Raw genomic sequence first — 19,824 nt, forward strand, 5'->3', positions numbered from 1 at the left:
AACGGTAAACACTGACGTTCTAGACAGCGGTGTTTGTCTATATTTGTTTCTTTTTTCCACAGAGATTGTTGTCATAGGGAAGAAAGAGAGCTGTGATAGTTTGATCGTCACTCTAAAATATTATCCGTCTATTCTATACAAGGTCTTTGGCCGTGAAACTTTTAATGTAGCTCATTTTTACAATAGCAATACTGATATGTCATTGTCACTGACAACTCACTTGTCATAGTAGTTGTCATTTTTTCTGTCAAAATTGCGCGATTTATCATGGGTTTATTGATGAAATAAACACGAAATTAGTGTTTATTGTGTAAAAATAAATACGGCTATAAAATATCAATAATCGCTGCTATTTCAAGAGATAATATAAGCGTGTTTTTTATACCTCCAAAGAGTGCTACTGTATATCATTTAATTACCAAACAAATTATTCGTTTGATACCCGTAAATATTTATCACCGCCTACAATCATGCATGAAGCTTACGAAGTATCACATTTGCTCACTGTTAGTATGCAAATAGAAGCAATCGCTGCCTACGGTGAGTGTTCGGGTTAATACTAAAGTTGCCTATCATTAGAGTATGCAAGTACCTGTAAGGTATACACAAAACCAGTCAACAAGTACAAATCCTGTTTCAGATGATCATTTGCTATTGGGCACGAGACAGGGTCATTTGCTTATGTATTCTGTAACCCTGAGCAATGGAGAACAGAAGTATGATGTACAATTGCTTCGACTGCAGAAAAACTTCAGTAAAAAGCCAATACAACAGATAGAAGTTATACCAGGTAAGTTTAGTATATATTAAACAGTCTTAATTGTTTGTTAAGGCTGATTTATTAGTAGAACAACTAAATGAAGATATTGAAAGCAGGTGATGTATTGGTTTCGTCTGCATGTTATAACAGTTGTTTGAAATAGTTCTTGGGTGTTGGAGTCTGGTACAGGACCATCCAGGCAAGTCCGCTATGGATTCCTTGGTTTGAGAATGCCAACCTCAATAGGAAGCTATTGATCTCAGCTCTCAGGCTGTGTTCCGGACACATCCCAACAAATAAGTTTTATCATTTAATGGGTATTAAACCTTCACCTCTGTGCCATGACTGTCATATGGTCGATGACCTTTACCATATTTTGTTGGAATGTGCCTGGAATATAGACGTGCGAAGAAAGGTTTTTCGCTCTCACGGTGTGATTTCTCTTGGCAACGGAGAAGTCAATTGCTGGTTGGCAGAGCCACTATCAAGTAAGGCTTTTAGTTTATATTATTTGGTTGACCAATCCCTTGTCTAAGGGATATGTACACGAAAGCACCTATGAGGCTGGCATGATCACACAGGGTGTTCAAAGCCTCGTTAAAAATAAGAAAAAAAAAAAATAGTTCTTCTGGGTGTGGCGATATAGTTGTGTGTAGACATTTCATTAAGTTTTTGGTATGCCTGTTCTTATGATCTTAATTATGTATTTTTTGTAATTTCAGAAAAGAATTTGCTGTTGTGTCTTACAGACAACCAATTATCAACTTATGACTTGAATGGTATCAATTATCCACTGGTCACAACCTTCCCACAAACTAAAGGTGCTTCACTTTTTGCCTTAGACAACACGGTATGTTCATATATTTTTGAAAAAACATATTTTTTTCTTTTTTATGTTTGCTATATTGTAAATATTATAGACATAATATGGAATTAGAGTTCAACAAACCATCAGAAGTCTATAAGCTATACATAATAATAATAATAATAATAATAATAAAGATCTTTTTATTTGTTCTCCACAATGTACATAAATGGGTTTCACAAAATAATGCACAATTGAAGGGTATGTACGAGTGGAGACTGGCGCCCGAGATAAGCCAGAGCCTGTGTTTCGGGATCACCAGTGCTCCAGATGTACTTCCCGGATGTCTTAACATTAGTTACCTATATGTATACATGTTTAAGTTTTAAACTAAGAAATTTAATTGGTGTGTGTGTGTGTGTGTGTGTGTGTGTGTGTGTGTGTGTGTGTGTGTGTGTGTGCGCGCGTGCGTGAGTGCATGCGTGCGTACGTGTGTGTGTTTGTGTGTATAACTCCAGACTAACCTGGTGGTGTTAAGAGGTCTTCAGTGGCATTGTAGTTCATCCCTTTGAGCCATGAGATTAGTTTTGTTTTGCAGTAGTATTTGTTATCAGGGAAGATAAGAAGTTGTTTGTTTGCCAAGTTATAGATGAAAGGGCCAAGGAAGAAGAAAAATAAATAAAGATATATCATTAAACTATTATTAAACATTGACTTAGGGTTTTGTTTTCCTTTTCCTTATTAGCTATTATCTTTATGTATCATTCTAGCCACTTTTCTTATTTTAATTTCTCTCCTACCTTTTCATTTATTGGCAGGAACTTGTTATTAGCATTGTCTCATGTATATTTAGTTCATTTAATGTATAATTAGTCTGTAAGTTCTCCAAATTATATATAAATAAATATAAAAAAAAAACAATATTAAAATTGGGTTAGAGTGCAATGTTTGAAAAGATTGAGCATTTAACTAGTTTCCACCTGAAAACACTTATAAAGTGTTTTATAAAACAAAAAGTAACATACATATTAAAAAATATATGTTGTGGTATATATTAATAAATGTTATATTCTGTGTTGTGTGTAGTGTTATATATACTATATTGTTCAAATTATCATATAATAGTGTGGCTTTTTGCTTAGCAGTGAATTTGAGGTGGTTAGTGACACTAACCACCAAGACTGAAAGAGTTAAATAGAATAGGGTAACAAGATAAATTGTTTTAATATTCTGATAGGTGTAAATGTGGGTATTCTTGTGTAATTAAGTTTTAAATTCTTTGTCATTAATTTTATTCATGTTACAGAGCACTACTTCAATGACAGGAGAGTCAAACTCCATAGTTCGTCTATGTGTGGCTGTACGGAGGAAGTTGCAGCTCTATTATGGAAAGAACGGAGAATTCAAGCAACACTTATTTGAGTTCACAATACCTGACGTGCCAAAAGTCATGGCGTGGGGTCAAGAGTATTTATGTGTCGGGTTCAAGACTGAATACACACTTTATGATGTATGTTTCTATTATTTTATTTTGATAACCGTTATACATTTCACCTTTTTCTAAAATAAAAACCGTTTGACATAGCCGGTGAACATTCAACTGTCTTTTTCTGATTTTAATTGAGTATCTATCCAATGTTTTTAATTGCTTAAAGAGTTATTTACTAAAAATATTTAATTTGTCAATTTCATTATACATTACATATTCTTGTCTCATATAATCTGAATTTCCTTTCTACTCTAGAACTTTAAATTTTAATTAGAATGCTTATAAATGAAGCCTTTTTCAGCTTTCTTCGGGCAATCCAAAGGAGCTGTTTCCTATAAGCAGTTCAAAGTCAGTAGAACCAACTATAACCAAACATTCGGAGACTTGTTTCGTGCTTGGGAGGGACAACACATCCGTCCTAGTGGAGGAGGCCAAAGATATTACCATCAAGAAGACTATCAAGTGGAAAGATGCCCCTATTGCTATTGGTAAAAATGACTTAAAATAAATTGTAAAGTTACAATTCAATAATCTTGAATGGAAATTTTGAACTTTTAGTAAAAGATTTAGTTACAGTTTTAATATTTTTTTATATATGTGACTAGTAATAGTAATTAAATACATACAGTAGTCAGTAATTTCAATAATAAAATTTACGTCCTTGGAATGTTGGAGATACCAATTTAATGGTGACACTTACGTCATCAAAGGGCTAACAATGGCGACTTGTCATAGACTTATCTTCTTATACCATGATAGAACTTATGTTCTGAAAATTCATTTTTAATGTTGGAATGTCGTTATTGTTTCCAGTTTGGGATGAACCATACATGCTGGGTCTACTTCAAGACCAGGTGATTGTTCAAACTGTGGAACCAGCACTCTTCATACAGACTTTACTTGAACTGAATAAAGCGAGACTGATGTATAGGTAAGACTTATAGCTATTGTTATTTATTACTATACTATACTTTGATTGATTTAAGTTTATTTTATGTTACACCTATTTATCATTTTCTTCTATAATCGACAAGCATAAAATGAAATTTATGGTAAACAATTTAAAAAAATATATATTGACCGACCCGAAACAATTAAGTTGACAGCACACGTCAAACGGATTGCATATGAGCGAGATGCTTATTTTATTACAAATATACCCTATTATAACAGCATGGTCTTATGATCTTAGCCTGACCCTCAAAAGGCAAAAGCAAAAGGAAAAAAGAAGCCCTATTATTACATACCTAATAAATAATTCTGTGTATAAATGACCATGAAATTGTATTTGAAATTATTTTCATCATTATTTTTGTACGTGCATACACAAACATAAGATCACGCCTATTTCCTGTTGGGCTAGGCAGACAAAGACCACGGAATTCCACTAACTGCGATCCTGACACACCATTTTCGCTTCTAAGTCATATTAGTTTTGTAGCAGTTTACAAAGGCAGTTATAATTCGAATTTCAGATGTAAACGTGGTTTAATATTCGTGGCGTCGATGGGCCAAGTGTGGTGTCTCAGCGCAGTCGACATAGCGAAACAAAGACAGAAACTATTGCAGGATAAACAGTTTCAAATAGCTGTAGATTTGATGGTGCGTATGACGTTATATGCTTCCTTCATTTATACTAAAGTTCGTGTACAGTCAGAGGTACATCCATCGCAAGTTTAACTAAATACCCTTTACATAAGTGGTGAGCCGACGATGATCTTAAGATCCGGTAAGTGTAAATCCGGTACCGGTGTTCAAACTGCAACTGCAGTAGTTTTAGGTGGATGATACGTTCGTTATGTAAAAATTTACGATCCAAAGTGTAACTATGTTACCTACTGAATAAAGATATATTTGAATTAGAACCAAGCACTCCGTTTGAAAAGCAAGCTGGTGTAACACATGACCACATTGACTATACAGGGTGTTAGTGACATCGTAACGGAAAAAAAAATGGAACGCCTATTTTATTGTACTAAAAACGATGGTGGGTGTTTTTCTTGTCGCAAATGTTTAATTAAGATTTTCAATTTTTACTGTGCCGCAATGTAAGTCGAACAACGCGCCACACAGACGCTAAACTTACGCGCGGCTACGTTACGCGTGCGTGATACGATGTTGATATCTAGGTAGGAGTTTTCATTCTCTTGTATTTAGATGCTTAGTGGTTCAACGTTTAAAAATGTTGTTTGTTAAAGTAGAACACCTACTGCCACGATTTTTCACGCACGGTACCTACCTACCAGTTATTAAAACGTTCCTAACTTATTAACAATAAAAACCCTACCCTTGCCTTACCTTAATTGTTATTCCTTCGGATGAAGTACCTAGGTAGGTACCCTAGAACATGTCACGTCACGTAGGTATGCAACATCGCGTTTCCTCCGCGGTAGGTAGGTATCACACGCACTCACAAACACAACACCTTGCTGCTTTAATAAACATATAAATAAACATACATAAATAAACATCAACAATCTTCCATACTTTTGCGCAGTAAATGGTCTATGATCTATCATCATAGTCGACACTACTCATTTACAGAATGAAACAAACACTCACAAACACGAAAAAAATATCCTCGAAAAACATCACGCGATTCGGGTCAAGCTTAGTATAGTATTCGACTGAGCGGAAGCGCGCGGCGGCGGCGTTAGCGCAAAGCATCAAAGGCGCCGACTAAGGGCGCCGACGACGCACCGGCCGCGGCCGAGTCGAGCCGACGACTAGAGAGAGAGAGAGAAGTATGTTTATGGTGCAAGTGACAGAGAAAGAAATAGTATCTGTTCGTATGCCTACTTTATTGGCGAGCGTTGCCCTTGACCCGTGCGCCGGCTATTCACCTGCGCATAGCTGAAGTTGTAGATACGTTATTATTATTATTGATGACATTGATAAAATTTAATAATTAGTAATTTTTATTTGTTTATTTTAAATGTGCGTTCTATGCAGCTTAAAACACAATATGGGACTGAAAAAAATCTATTTTTTTATGAATTTGGCGACAGGAAACTTCACTTGATACCTATCAACTCAAAGAAATACCTAGTATCTGTTCGTAATGCCTACTTTATTGGCGCGCGTTGCCCTTGATCCGTGAGGCTATTCACGTCCGAGTATCCATCAAGACAGATCAAACAAGCCCTAACTCGGAGGTCTTGCGTCCCAGGATCCTTTAATTATGTCTTAGAACCTTCTTGGCCTATGTGGTCCAGTGGTTGAGCGATGGGATGCGGAGGGTCCGGGTTCGTATTCCGGTGGGGACATATCACAAAAATCTGTTTATAAGGCCTTTGGTTGGGACGTTACAGGCTGATCACCTGATTGTCCGAAAGTAAAATGATCCGTGCTTCGGAAGGTACGTTAAGTCGTTGCTCCCGTCTACTAGGTACTTATGTAAGCACGTAGCCGTTACATGAATATTGTACACAGAACAGGATAGGTTTAATTAGTTCTTTACTGATGATTTAACAATGAGATTTAAAACCACGAATAACTTAGTACATAATACCTCGGTACGGTACCAACATGTAACAAGAAAAATAAGATCACTCCTCTCGGATAATTTTTTTCTTTGAACATGCCGACATTGCCTACGCGGCGGAGTTGCCGAACTATCGATAGGTAGATTATCAATTGTTGAACTTGAAAATTGTCTAAACTATCGAAAGTAGTGATAGTACATTTACATCGATACTAGCGATAGTACCGATAGGTCTTGCTTTGTAACAATAATGGGTATTGATCTAAAAGATCTATCGATAGGTACCTACTATTGGTTTTTTTTTAACTAGGTATCGATAGAATATCGATAGGCAACACTCTGGCGGAGTGTCCGCCCAATTCTAGACGCGATCTCGCTCGATTTTTGTGTAGCGAGGTTTTGCGTAGGTACTTACATACTAAGTTGGTGGATGGTTGACATAGTAGGTAACTAATTACCTAATCTGTGGTGGTTGTGTTAGTTGGTTGTTAGTTATTCTAATGACAACAAAGAATACAATTATTTACTGCTTCAACTGTTTTAGGTAGATAATGGCCCCGATTCCTATGAGTAAATGAATGAATAACCCGGTCGAATCAAAAAGGTATCTCGCTGGTAACTTAATTCTGTCGGTTGTTTTAGATTTCTGCTTAAAATTGACGTGTATTCCATAAATTTTATGCCTGTTGATTATCCGTCCATTTAAGAATAAGAATAAAATAAATTTATAATTTACGATAGACAGAGAAAGAAATAGGATCGGTTCGTAGTGCCTACTTTGTAGGCCGCGCCGCCGGCGTGCGGCGCCGGGCGCGCGGAGCGGGGCGTGCGGAGCGGGGCGCGCGGCTCGGTGCGTGTGGCCGTTGACCCGTTCGAGCAGCTGTTGTCTCCATTACATCGAAAATTTTCGATAATTTGTCATTATTGTTTTTTTTATTGAAATTTGGGTTCTATGCAGCTAAAAGCACAATATGGAATTGAAAATAATTAAAAACAAAACTCAAAATTTCATGAATTTTGCGACGGAAAATTCCACTAGATATTAACTCAGAATCATGGTCTGAATCATCCCTCTCAGTATTCGTTACGATGTCACTAACACCCAGTATACCTCTATAATATACATATGTATTTAAGTTTTAGCAGGAATATGTTAATTCATCCGAAATATTACAAGATACATTTTTCATTCATCGCTGATCTTGCTAACTAATGTATCTATTGTTGTATATTTACAATTGTTGAAGGTGCAAATCAGTTTCGCCAAAAATGCAACTATGTGAGCGAAATTTTACTACTTGTGTACTTGTTAAAAGAGATACGATTTTTCCGTAAAAGGCATTTAATAAACACACTGCTTACTTGCAAACTTCAACTCTATGGCTCATAGAAATAACTGACTATTGTATTTAAAAATGAAACATTTTGAACATTTCTGTTATTCTAAATACGTTACAAAATGATTAAGCTTTTAGTATGTATGTATGATTATGTTTTTCCTCATAGTAATGCATTATCCTCCTTAGTTATTTAGTTTGTCTGTAACATACTACACTAGTATGTTATGTTTCTGTATTTCATTTTACATCTGTCATGAAAAGTTTTAGAGATAGGAAAGTTATATATATTAATTATGTGCAGTGCTGTGTTAGTGCTTGTGATTATTGTGTTTTGAAATTTGTCTGTTTTGTGGACACTTCACTGCACCGCCAAATCGGGATACTGTTATCCCTCAATCTTAGTGATTGAAATCTAGAAAACGCCAGCATATTTTTAAACAATATTTCTTTTTTCGAAAGCTTTCGCATACTGTATAGCATTACCATTTAATCAATAATCTGTTTATGATAATATTCGTTAATTTGATAAAGATTACGTAACGGGGAACATAAAACTTGGATATTATCGATTATACCATCGAATATTATTTGAACCAGTTTGTTTTGTATTGTCGGAAGTAGCTAACATTTTGTGAAAGTTTCTATAGAAAAATATAAAATGTTTCACGGTAAAATAAAGAGGCGGCAAGCGGAGATTATTTGTCTCCTCAATGTAAGTAAAAAATGGTATAAATTGTCGATATATTCGTATAAAATGCTGACGTTTCTACATTTCTATTGCTATGTACTGTGTTCTTATTGAGGATGGAGGCGTGAGCACATCGTTCAAAAGTATCAGAGAACTCAAAGATACTATGAGATTGCTGCTTAATGTAAGTTTTATATACTCATTCGTATTTGATATTACATACATACATATACATACATACATAAACTCACGCCCGTAATCCCAAATGGGGTGGGCAGAGCCACAAGTAATCAAAGACAACTTGCAGCCACTGTTGATACGAAGTCCTAAGATGTATATGATGAACCTGATGGTGATAAGGGATCAGCCTATCGCCCATAACATTAGTCCATCATGTTAGAGGACGCAATCCCTCTGTCGGTTTTTACGACATGCCCGGGAAGACAAGCAGCTGAACGTGTTCTATGTTTTTTATTTGCTCCCAGAACAGCATAGAAGCTTAGTATTTGATATTAATTCATATAATTCTATTTCTCACTCAGGATTTCACATATTTGTCATAATATGATTTAAGCAGAGTTCTTGTGACGGGTTTAAAAGTGGTACGCGGCAGGCATTGTGCGCAATCTTAACAAATGTCTAATAGCAATATTGCCTTTTTAGATGAATTGCTTCAATGTGACTTTTTTAGCCCCCAGAACTGCAAATTCTAAACCTAAAGGATAAAAGGATCTACATAATTAAATCTTCTTATCGTGTGGGTTGTGAGGTGGAATACCGACCTCATCAACCCTAGGGTCAGGGTTATTACTGAGCCGCCAAAGACCCCTAACATGGCTCATAATTAAATGACGCACACATTGTTGGTTAACCGCGATAAATACGTAGTATCGAAAATAACTCGCAGTACTTACCTACGAATTGTAATACTGAACTCATCATCATCTCCCTACCATTATCCCGTATTTCACAGGGTCCGCTTACTTAACCTGAAAATTTGACAGGTCCGGTTTTATACAGAAACGACTGCCTGTCTGACCTTGACCCGCGACGGAAAAACCAGCCCAATACAGGTTAGGTCCAATTACTCCGAAAATGCATTTCTCGGGAATGTGGGTCTCCTCACGATGTTTTCCTTCACTGCTGAGCACGTGATAAAAACATGAATTCTACATATGACTTATGATCCAAACATGAATTCGAAAACAAATTTGTCAATCATTGGGTTAGGCCTGTGCTGGATTCATCATTTATGCAAAATATCCCTAAAATGGTAGGTAGCTGATAGAGTGATAGTTTTCGTGTTGACCTTACCTTCTCTCCCCAGACTCTATCGGACTGTTCACCAGAAGAAAAGAAACAGAAGATACATTCCATACAACTGCTGTACGCCAACGAGTTATTCGCTACCAAAGAGTTCTCTTTATCCATGAAGGAGTTTCAGAAGCTGAACACAGATCCGTCTGTGGTCATTGCCCTCTTTCCCGAGCTAGAAAACAAGCCAGGGTCAGATCCTACGAAGAAGAAACTTAAAGGGAAGGACCTTGAAAATGCTCTGAATGCTTTGATAGAGTATTTGGTGGAGCTGAGGCTAAAGATCGGTCAGGGTCAATACCCTGAGGCTGGAAGCAGTAACGATGAAGCTGGTAGCCAAAGAAATGTTCAACAGCAGCTAGAGCTGATTGATACGACGTTGCTGAAGTGCTATTTGCAGGTAAGAAGCTCTTGTACAGTAAATAGCTTCGTTTATTTCGTATTTAATGGTAAAAAGCGGAAGGAAACTAAATCAATCTACTGTCGGTGTCATGTTGTGGCGTTTTCAATCCTTACTTTTTTCGCATTTAATCAAAATCAGAATTACAGTCCATGTAAACATTTTATTCTTACCGCGTGCTGTATAGCCCGTAAGTGCAAGCGAGACACCATCCATGCGCTCTACCCTTTACTCCTTAGCGGCTTACGGCAATTTAAGATTAAAGTATGACCCAGAGGTGAGACCAGCACCCGATATACGAATTGGTGCGGGGCCAATTACCATTCTATACATGGTGTTAGTGGCATCGTAAAGAAAGGGTGATTCAGACCATGATTCTGAGTTCCACTTGATATTAACTCAGAATCATGGTCTGAATCATCCCCCTTAGTATTCGGTATGATGTCACTAACACCCTGTATGTATGATTTTTTATTATAGGTATGTTTATGGTAAGCGAATCATGAATAATATTTGATATATTTTTTCTTTCTAGACAAATGATGCATTCGTCGCGCCACTTCTACGACTGAACAACTGTCGCTTAGACGAAGCTGAGAAGACACTACTACAGCACGGGAAGCACAGTGAACTGATCATATTGTACCAAACAAAGGGGCAGCACACTAAAGCACTTCAATTGCTTAGAGAACAGGCCAAACAGCCAGACTCGAGTCTCAAAGGATACCATACAACGAAGAACTATTTGCAACATCTTGGTAAGTCTTGTCCGTTGCCATAGGTACGGTCACGAGTACACTAATACGTATACACTTTGAAACCATGTCACATTAACTTTTTTGCAAATGAAACCGTAAGTCTCATTAAATGTCAAATATGATAGTGCGACAAGGTTCTAAAGTGGGTACATGATATTGCTCATGAGCATGACTGTACATAACCATAAATTTGGTAACCATTTAAACAACGTAAATAACCATTTGCCCCGCATAGAATAAAGAATAATACAGCGTATAGAATAATTCTGCCCCGCACCAACTCGTGTCGGGCGCCGTGATCCCTCACCCCCTCTGGGTCTTACTTTAGTGTAAATGGCCGTAAGCCGCTAAGGAGTAAGGGGGAGCGTGCGCAGATTGTCCATCTCGCTCGCACTTACGCGTTATACGGTAAGAATGAGAATTTAGTATACAGTATCCGGGTGTGCCAAGAGTAAGATGATGCGTGTTTCGGACAGCACGTTAAGCAGGGTGGTCCCGGCTACTATTTACTTAAGTATGTAGTCGTTACATGAATCATGTCACCGGCCTTTCGCGGTTCAATGGCCCTGACACCAGGCTTGATGAGGTCGATCATTGACATCCAATTTGTTATCGTATTTTCCATAACTTATACACAATTTTAAAATATCAATTTCAGGTGCTGAACACATAAATCTAATATTCAAATTCTCCGATTGGATATTGAAGGAGCATCCTGAGGAAGGCCTCAAGATATTCACCGAAGACATTTCTGAAGTAGAGAACCTACCCCGTCCAAAGATATTAGACTTCCTCCTAAGAGAACATGAGCCTCTAGTAATACCTTACCTGGAACATGTAATTCATACGTGGAATGAAACGAATCCGCTATTCCATGACGCTTTGATAACGTGTTATAGAGAAAAGATCACACTTAAGAGAGGAACTATCACAGAAGAAGAATTGCATCATTTGAAGGCGAAGTTAATAGCGTTTTTAGAAAAATCTACTCTTTATACTCCAGAACGAGTTATATTACACTTTCCGAATGACAGCCTGTTTGAAGAAAGAGCGATTATATTGGGAAAGCTTGGGAGACATGAACAGGCTTTAGCTATCTATGTGCAGATTCTAGGTATGTACTTTTTTTAAGTGGTTATTTCTTGTAAAATCTCAGTAATTGGGTGGAATCGAAGAGTTGAGAGCTTATCGACCAACATTATCGACCATCGGCATTAACGAATTGCTGTGAGTTGTCATAGCAACGTCTGGCGCGGAGTTGCCGGTCATAAGAAAAAGTAATAATATAAGTTATACAGGAATCAAATACGATTTGAATTCGTACGAAAACGTAGTAGTAATAGATCCAAAAATTGACAATCGAATTATTGGAATGATTCCATACATGGTATTCGAAAGATCATTCGTCATTCGAATGTATTTTCAGTGAAATATCTCATTCCAATGATTTTCTGTTTATCTGGCGTGTGCATTATAACATTGTCCCCTATGATTTTATTTTTATTTAAAAAGTGTAAATATTCGAATTTTTATTTATGGAATTCGAATGAAACATTCATATATTGTACTCTTTTTACTTCGGAATGTTAGATATAATGTTATTTTCAGGTGACGTCGACAGAGCAATAAGGTACTGTGAAAACGTCAGTCAAATTCCCGACGAAAAGAACCAAGACGTATACGTTATTCTGATGCGGATACTAATGAACCCCGACCAGAGTTCCCTGCCCGGTCCACTAGCTAACGTACCGAGACACCCCAAGACGGCAATTCTAGATTTGGAGACAGCTCTCAGTATACTGGAGAGGTATGCTGATAAAATTTCGCCGATGAAGGTTAGTTGACTATATACAACATACACAAACAAAAACAGCCCATACATGTCCCACTGCTGGGCACATCGAAGAAATTAATCTTAAAAGCAATATTACCATTTGATATTTGTTGACGTTTTGCACTTACTATTATATGCGCAAATGTCAAATTGCAATATTGCTTATTAGATGAATTGCTGCAATGTGGCCTTTTTAATCTCCCCGATGATTTATTTATTTGTACACAATAGAACAGACAAAATAAATATACAAAGAAAACAGGCAGTACAGGTAAGCACTGTATAATACTATAGATAAGCATACCTACATACGCGTACATTTTATCAAATTACATGAACTTCTATACCTACTAATATAAGACAAAAAAGAAAAAAATATAAAATAAAATAAAATTATCATTTTCTTATCCGTTGAAAAAGAAAGGGACGGGTAATCGACAGGCATAAAATTTATGGAATCAATCAATTCATCGTCAATTTTAAGCAGAAATCTAAAACAACCGTCTAAAAATTTTACATCGGCCAACAGAGTTAAGCAGATAGCACGTCAAAAGGATTACATACCAGCGAGATGCCTATTTTATTCGCCCGGGTTATTCATTCGTTTTAAAATTAACTTTTGACAATCATCCCTTTCCTTTTCGACGGATAAGAAAAGACTGATATAACTTAAAATAAAATTAGGCGGTGTCTGCAGGAATCGGGGCCAATATATGCATAAATACATACATACAACTAATGTAACTCAGATCAGACTTATGTAATGATGATGAGACTATAATAACGAGTTTTTCTCCTTCCAGGCATTGACGGTGCTACCAGACTCAGTGCCCCTCGGAAGATTGAAACATTTCCTGGAGAGCGCACTCGACAGCCAGCTGACTCTCAAGCGGCGCACGCAGATCCTTAAGGGATTGTTGTACGCTGAACATTTACAGGTAACTAAAATTAAGTTGGTGTCTGCCAGAATTGGCATCTAAATTTAATGAATCATCACATCACAATCAATCATCACGCTCTTGTCGATGTAGCATTCTCCATGCTATTCTTTTTGAGAAAAAAATAGGACAGTGGTTACCCTCTTGCCTTCCACCCCGCAGTACTATAGTATTAATAGTAGTAGTATGCCCTAACACCTGCACTATTAAATACCTTCACTAAGCCACTAACAATGCCGTAAGCGTGGCCAATTACTGGTCAGCAAAAATTTAATATCGATCGCCATCGACTCGCAAAGAAGAAGAATAGTAGTGTAGTATTTAATTAATGCGATAACAAAAATGCATTGGTGTTAGTAACAATAGGTCTTGTAGCTATGTTAGTAAAGACAATGCACTCATAATGAAAATAAAATCCATTTTTTTTTAAATGTTAGCTCATGTTAAAGGCTATAGAAACATAGCAGCCGAGGAGTGGGTGTATATACCATACACCTTTGCCTACCCGTTGATGCTGTCTATGTTCAAAGCAATATGCCCAACCCACGTATTATAAACTGGCTAGTGTGCGCTAGTCGAAACTGAAAAAAATACATTAGGAGTATCGATGAGGCTTTGGGAGGATTGTTTAATTGTATTATTTGTATCCCCAACAGGTACAAGAACTGAAACAGTTCCACGAATCAAAGAGCGTGGTGATAAACGACTACAACGTGTGTCCAGTGTGCAAGAAACGCTTCGGCAACCAGAGCGCATTCGTGCGGTACCCCAACGGCGATATCGTCCATTATTCTTGTAGATTCGACAAGATCTAGAACCTTCTAGATAGTTCTAGAAAAATCTAGAATTGTAGTGCATTATATACGTAGTTTTTCACGCATATAATTTCGATCTTTAGAAACTCCCCTAGAACATCATAGAAGCTTCTAGAATTCGAGTAAGTTGTGTATGTAATTGGTTTCTTAGCTCGGGCTAGCTAGAACGATAATTCCTGTAGATACATCCTAAATTGATTGTAAGTTATACCTGATATTTTCTTATCCGCCGTAAAGGAAAGGGGCGGATGATTGATAGCTGTTAATTTTAAAATTATTATAGAATTAATGACCCGGGAAAATCAAATAATTGTCAACTTATTTCGGTCGAGTTATTGGTTAATGTAAAATTTTGAGAGGGTTCTTTAAGATTTCTGCCTAAAATTGACGTGTGATAAATTTTAAGCCCGTCGATTACCTGTCCCATTCCTTTTCGGCGGAGAAGAAAATGCCAAGTATAACCTAATATAAAATTAGATGCTGTCTGCAGGAATCGGCACCAATGTATTATAATTTATTTATTAATATTATAATTTTGGTAGTAGCTTCTCTTTGGTAAGAAATTTGTGTAATTGTAGGTTTGCCGCTTATGGCTACTTGGCCGAGCAAACGGGAAGCCCTGAGGGCCCTTATTCGGCCCAAAGGGGCAGAAGGTGCTCAGTTGGGCAGGAACCTCTGCTCAAGGCATCGTTTGAGAGGTTTATATTCGAAAGAATTAATCTAATCTAGTGGGCCGATATGTGGGTAACTACCGACAAGAGCGTGGCTCTTAAATTAATGATGACGAATGGGTGTTAAACGCTGAATGAGGGAAATCGTCGAGCACACCGGCGGGAAGTGTTTGTTGTCGCGAGCTGATTGGCCGCCGAAATATTGAATAACTTATAGGTAAATAAGAAAAAAGATCTTTGTTTTTTTGAACCATCACTGTACATGTATAAAGGCTGTATGTCAGATTAGCTTGTATGATACCTCTATACATAGGGACATTTTGTGTAGCTAAATATTTAGTTATTGTATGCTTGTATTAAGTATGTGTAGTCTATCACATGGTATGACAAAACCAGGTATGCTCAATCCTATGAAAAGCCGCCATTGCTAGCTGTTTGATGACGTGTTACATGAGTGTTACCATTAAATTGATATCTCCAACATTCCAAGGACGTAAATTTTATTATTGAAAATTAAGCGAATTACCGACTAACGTACTTAATTACTACTAAGTATTTTTTTTACTAAAAGTTCAAAATTGTCTTGCAAAGTAAATTACAAACATATGTCGTGGGTAATTTATGTTTTTTCAAAATGGCAACAGAGGGTGTTAGCAAATGTTAGCTGTCACTTTTGAGCATACCTGGTTTTGTTATACCATTGTCTGTTATATATAGCTACTGTATAAAGTTCCATGCAATATTTTAAATGTACTATTTACTAAACATAAATGAAATTATAATGTATCTATAACCATGTATAAATCAAATTAAGTACCTAAGTTATGTATTATGTAGTAAATTTTCTATGGCAGAACTTATACGATTTTTATTAATCTTTCCTATGTTTATATGTGCCAGAGCCTTTGCTCTGGCCTTTGCACAGTAAAAGCTCTCCAGCATACCTCTATCAAGATGCTCTGATGTAAGTAAGTAGTCGTTACGTGAGCCATGTCAGGGGCCTTTGGCGGCTCAATAGTAACCCTGAAACCAGGGTTGATGAGGTTGGTACTCCACCTCATAACCCACACGATAGAAGAAGATAGCTCTGGCAAGTATAGAATAAAGAATAAATACAACGTATACAACAGTAACTCTCCTCATCCTGTCTGGGTCTTACTTTAGTCTTAGATGGCCGTACGGTCACGAGTACTAACATGTATACACTTTAAAACCGTGTCACATTAACTTTTTTGACAAATGAAACCGTAAGTCTCATTAAATGTCAAATATGATCGTGCGACAGGGTTCTAAAGTGGGTACATGTTATTGCTCATGACTGTACGTCGCTGAGGAGTAAGGGGGATGCGCGGGCTCTCTGTCTCGCTTGCTCTTACGGGTAAGGCGACACTGTAAGAAAATTTTTATATGGAGTGTCGAGGATGTGGCTCTAGTAAATTAAAGTTGGATTTCGAATCTTCAGAAATCGATATTTCTACAAATACCTAAATGGGAAAACTCAGCTAAAACTACACGTATGGTCACGAGTACTAATATGTATACACTTTGATACCACGTCACATTAACTTTTTTGACAAATTAAACCGTAAGTCTAATTTAATGTCAAATATGACAGTGCGACAGGGTTCTAAAGTGGGTACATGATGTTACTCATGTCTACACCTATTCTCATTAATAAATTCGTCTTTAGTTTACTAAAACTATGGGTAGGTAATCCATAGTCGTTGCGCAGAGACCACCGACTCAGCAACAGTCTAGTAACTCTTATACAGGATGTTAGTGACATCGTAACGAAAACTTTGAGGGATGATTCACACCATGATTCTGAGTTGATAACAAATGGAATTTTCCATCGCAAAAGTGTGAAATTGAAAATAATTTAAAAAACTAAAAAAAACAATAATTTTGCGATGTAAAATTCCACTACATTATTAACTCAGAATCATGGTGTGAATCATCCCTCAAAGTTTTCATTACGATGTCACTAACATCCTGTATAATTACATTATTATTATTATTTCTTGTTTACCTATTTTGTAAGTGCTCTTTATAGCATTTTTCTTTTTAGTCAAGTTGTGTCTATTGGTGAGGACCTGTAAATGGCTGTTTGTTTTTTAGTATGAACTATTATTTTGTAATATTAGCTGTGGGTCTTCCAATAAAATAAATAAATAAATAAATAAGAGTTACTAGACTGTTGCTGAATCGGTGGTCTCCCCATACTGGATTACCTACCCATAGTTTTTAGTATTCGTTACGATGTCACTAACACCCTGTATGTGGCCCCATTGGTGTCGATAGAGCACACCCTAATAGGTAAATAATTGCAACATTGATTAGCCAATTGGAGTGTTACTAGAAGAGCGATATATTACACAAGGCCAACTTGTCTAGCTACATAGACTGCGCTAAAGTGAGAAAGTAAATAGATGCTAGTAGGGTGCCCGTTTAAATACATTTTGTCCTATTATTGTAGTTTATAACACCTTGCTCATAAAACTATTCATAAAGCAATTACGAGCACGCGGAGACAGTCCGCGGTAAGGAGGCACACAGTACCAATGAGATTTTGTCCGAAGTCACCCCTGGATGACTTAAACCTTTATCTTAGGACTTCAATTGCAATGGCAACCCGACTACGATGTCTTCTGCTGACTTCTGTTCTTTCATGTTCAAGTCACGTAATACATATAGGTAAGTACCTACTTAACGGAAGTTGTGTTATAAACCTATCTTCATTAATAGAGACAAATTGGCTCGTTAAAGCGGACAATAACAAGAGACCGCCGTATGCTAATTCATAAAGAAAATATAAAAGAAATATTTTTACTTTTTTTACAACTAATACTTTTCCTATCAACTGTACCTAGTAGCGGCCCCGGGCGGTGCGAGTGGTGCCTTCGCACCGGGGGCCAAAAGTTCGCGGGTTTTGGGGGGAGGGGCTAAAAGTTCGCGGGTTTTGAGGGGCGGGGGGGCAAAATCAACCAAGACGGGATCACCGTGCCTGGCAGCCCCGGATCTACAGGGGAGTAACTGGATTGGGCACATCGGCCCTGTTAATTTCATCGGGTTAGATTGCCGCCCCATAAAATGTTTTAAACGATATTTTTATAAGATTTATTTTAAAAAAATCTGCATTTTGAGGGGCGCCTCTGTGAGGACTAGTACCATCTAAATATTTTACTAGGGCCGCCACTGTCTACCTACTCAAAAGACTGTCCTCTAGTAAATTTAGATGCGTGAGCTGATCTATAAATAAACTTTTGGTGACGATAATGCTGGCTCTGACGCCTACGCCACTATTTATCTATAATACGTCGTTTACATACACATTAACATATAAATTGATCTCTTCATTACACATGGATTGATGAAAAAAAGGTCAAGGTATGATCTAAATCAGTCAAGGGCAAGAAATAAGTAATAGGCCGATTTTACAAAAAAAGCTATATACTTACTGTGCTTTTTAATTAGCATGTACCTATTTGCATACTAATTTATTTGAAAAAAGAGAGAATTCAAGAAATATTCAAATAATAAGAAACCGACAGCTGACACTCCCGCGCATCAATACAATACGAGTATGTTACAGCTTGTCTGTTATTTGAAGAATAGAAAACGCCTCACTGAATTAATAATTCATTGAATGCGTAATTAATTGGCTCGCTAACAGTATTATATATTGTAAGGTAGCGTTTATAAGCGTCATTCTAATAAAAAAATTTATTGTTATTGTTAACTGTTGAATGACGTTGAAAAACATTGACAATGATTGATTGGGGAACAAAAACGTAATTGTTTTAGGTGCGAAGATAAAAATACAAGTAGATTAAAATACTATCTAATTATAAATACCTAGGAATCGATACATAAAATCGAGCCAATGAATATTTATGCTAAATGAGTTTATTTACAAAATCATTATCACTCAGGTAAGATAAAATAATGACAAGTTAAAGGCGTGGCTTCAAAGTCGTACCTACCTATCTATTACTATTAAATAATTTGAACGCTCGCTTGACGATGACGTTTTCAAATTAATACCCGGTCACGGCCTTGGCCATGGCGAGGCCGAGGTAATGACCATTGGTTACTATAGTTTACCTACTACTTATCGGTTTTCCGTAAGTGTTGACTTGTTGAGTAGGTATTCCGCGTGTGTGAACACAGCCGCAAGAGTTTGCGATGACGTGGTGTGACGCAACGCACGCGCCGCCGAACCAGAGTCGACTTACGCGCTGCTCCGCCGCCGCCTCTGTGGCCCAATGGATAAGGCATCGGCCTCCTAAGCCGAGGATTGTGGGTTCGAGTCCCACCAGAGGTACACCGATTGGTCTTTTTGGAGGAAAGCGCGTAACGAATTGTCACGGTATCTGATTAAGATGCCCGGTGATTAGCTAATTAGATTTGGAAAAAAGTTTGTAAGATATTTTTGAATCAATGCTTTTTTTTACATAAAATCATCTGTTTAAATAATTGTTTGGGCCAAATATTTATCTCATAATAATATTTGGCGCCAAATTTTGTA

At 37.1% G+C, this 19,824-nt stretch overlaps 1 protein-coding gene and 1 non-coding gene across 2 annotated transcripts; both read left to right on the forward strand.

Moving 5' to 3' along the window:
- The first annotated feature begins 223 nt into the window (after positions 1 to 223).
- On the forward strand, positions 224 to 16,152 carry LOC126373085 (vam6/Vps39-like protein). The gene is made up of 13 exons (XM_050019073.1): positions 224 to 540; positions 641 to 790; positions 1,483 to 1,610; positions 2,872 to 3,075; positions 3,356 to 3,542; positions 3,868 to 3,985; positions 4,530 to 4,656; positions 9,894 to 10,280; positions 10,816 to 11,038; positions 11,697 to 12,152; positions 12,647 to 12,873; positions 13,676 to 13,810; positions 14,467 to 16,152. The coding sequence occupies exons 1-13, from the start codon at positions 471 to 473 to the stop codon at positions 14,623 to 14,625; spliced, it is 2,571 nt and encodes an 856-aa protein (XP_049875030.1). The 5' UTR covers positions 224 to 470; the 3' UTR covers positions 14,626 to 16,152.
- Positions 16,153 to 19,547: 3,395 nt separating this feature from the next.
- Positions 19,548 to 19,620, forward strand: Trnar-ccu (transfer RNA arginine (anticodon CCU)). Its single transcript has one exon. It is a non-coding gene; the product is annotated as a tRNA-Arg (tRNA).
- Positions 19,621 to 19,824: the final 204 nt, after the last annotated feature.

Source organism: Pectinophora gossypiella, chromosome 15 (assembly GCF_024362695.1).
Source record: "Pectinophora gossypiella chromosome 15, ilPecGoss1.1, whole genome shotgun sequence".
NCBI classification, from domain to species: Eukaryota; Metazoa; Arthropoda; class Insecta; order Lepidoptera; family Gelechiidae; genus Pectinophora; species Pectinophora gossypiella.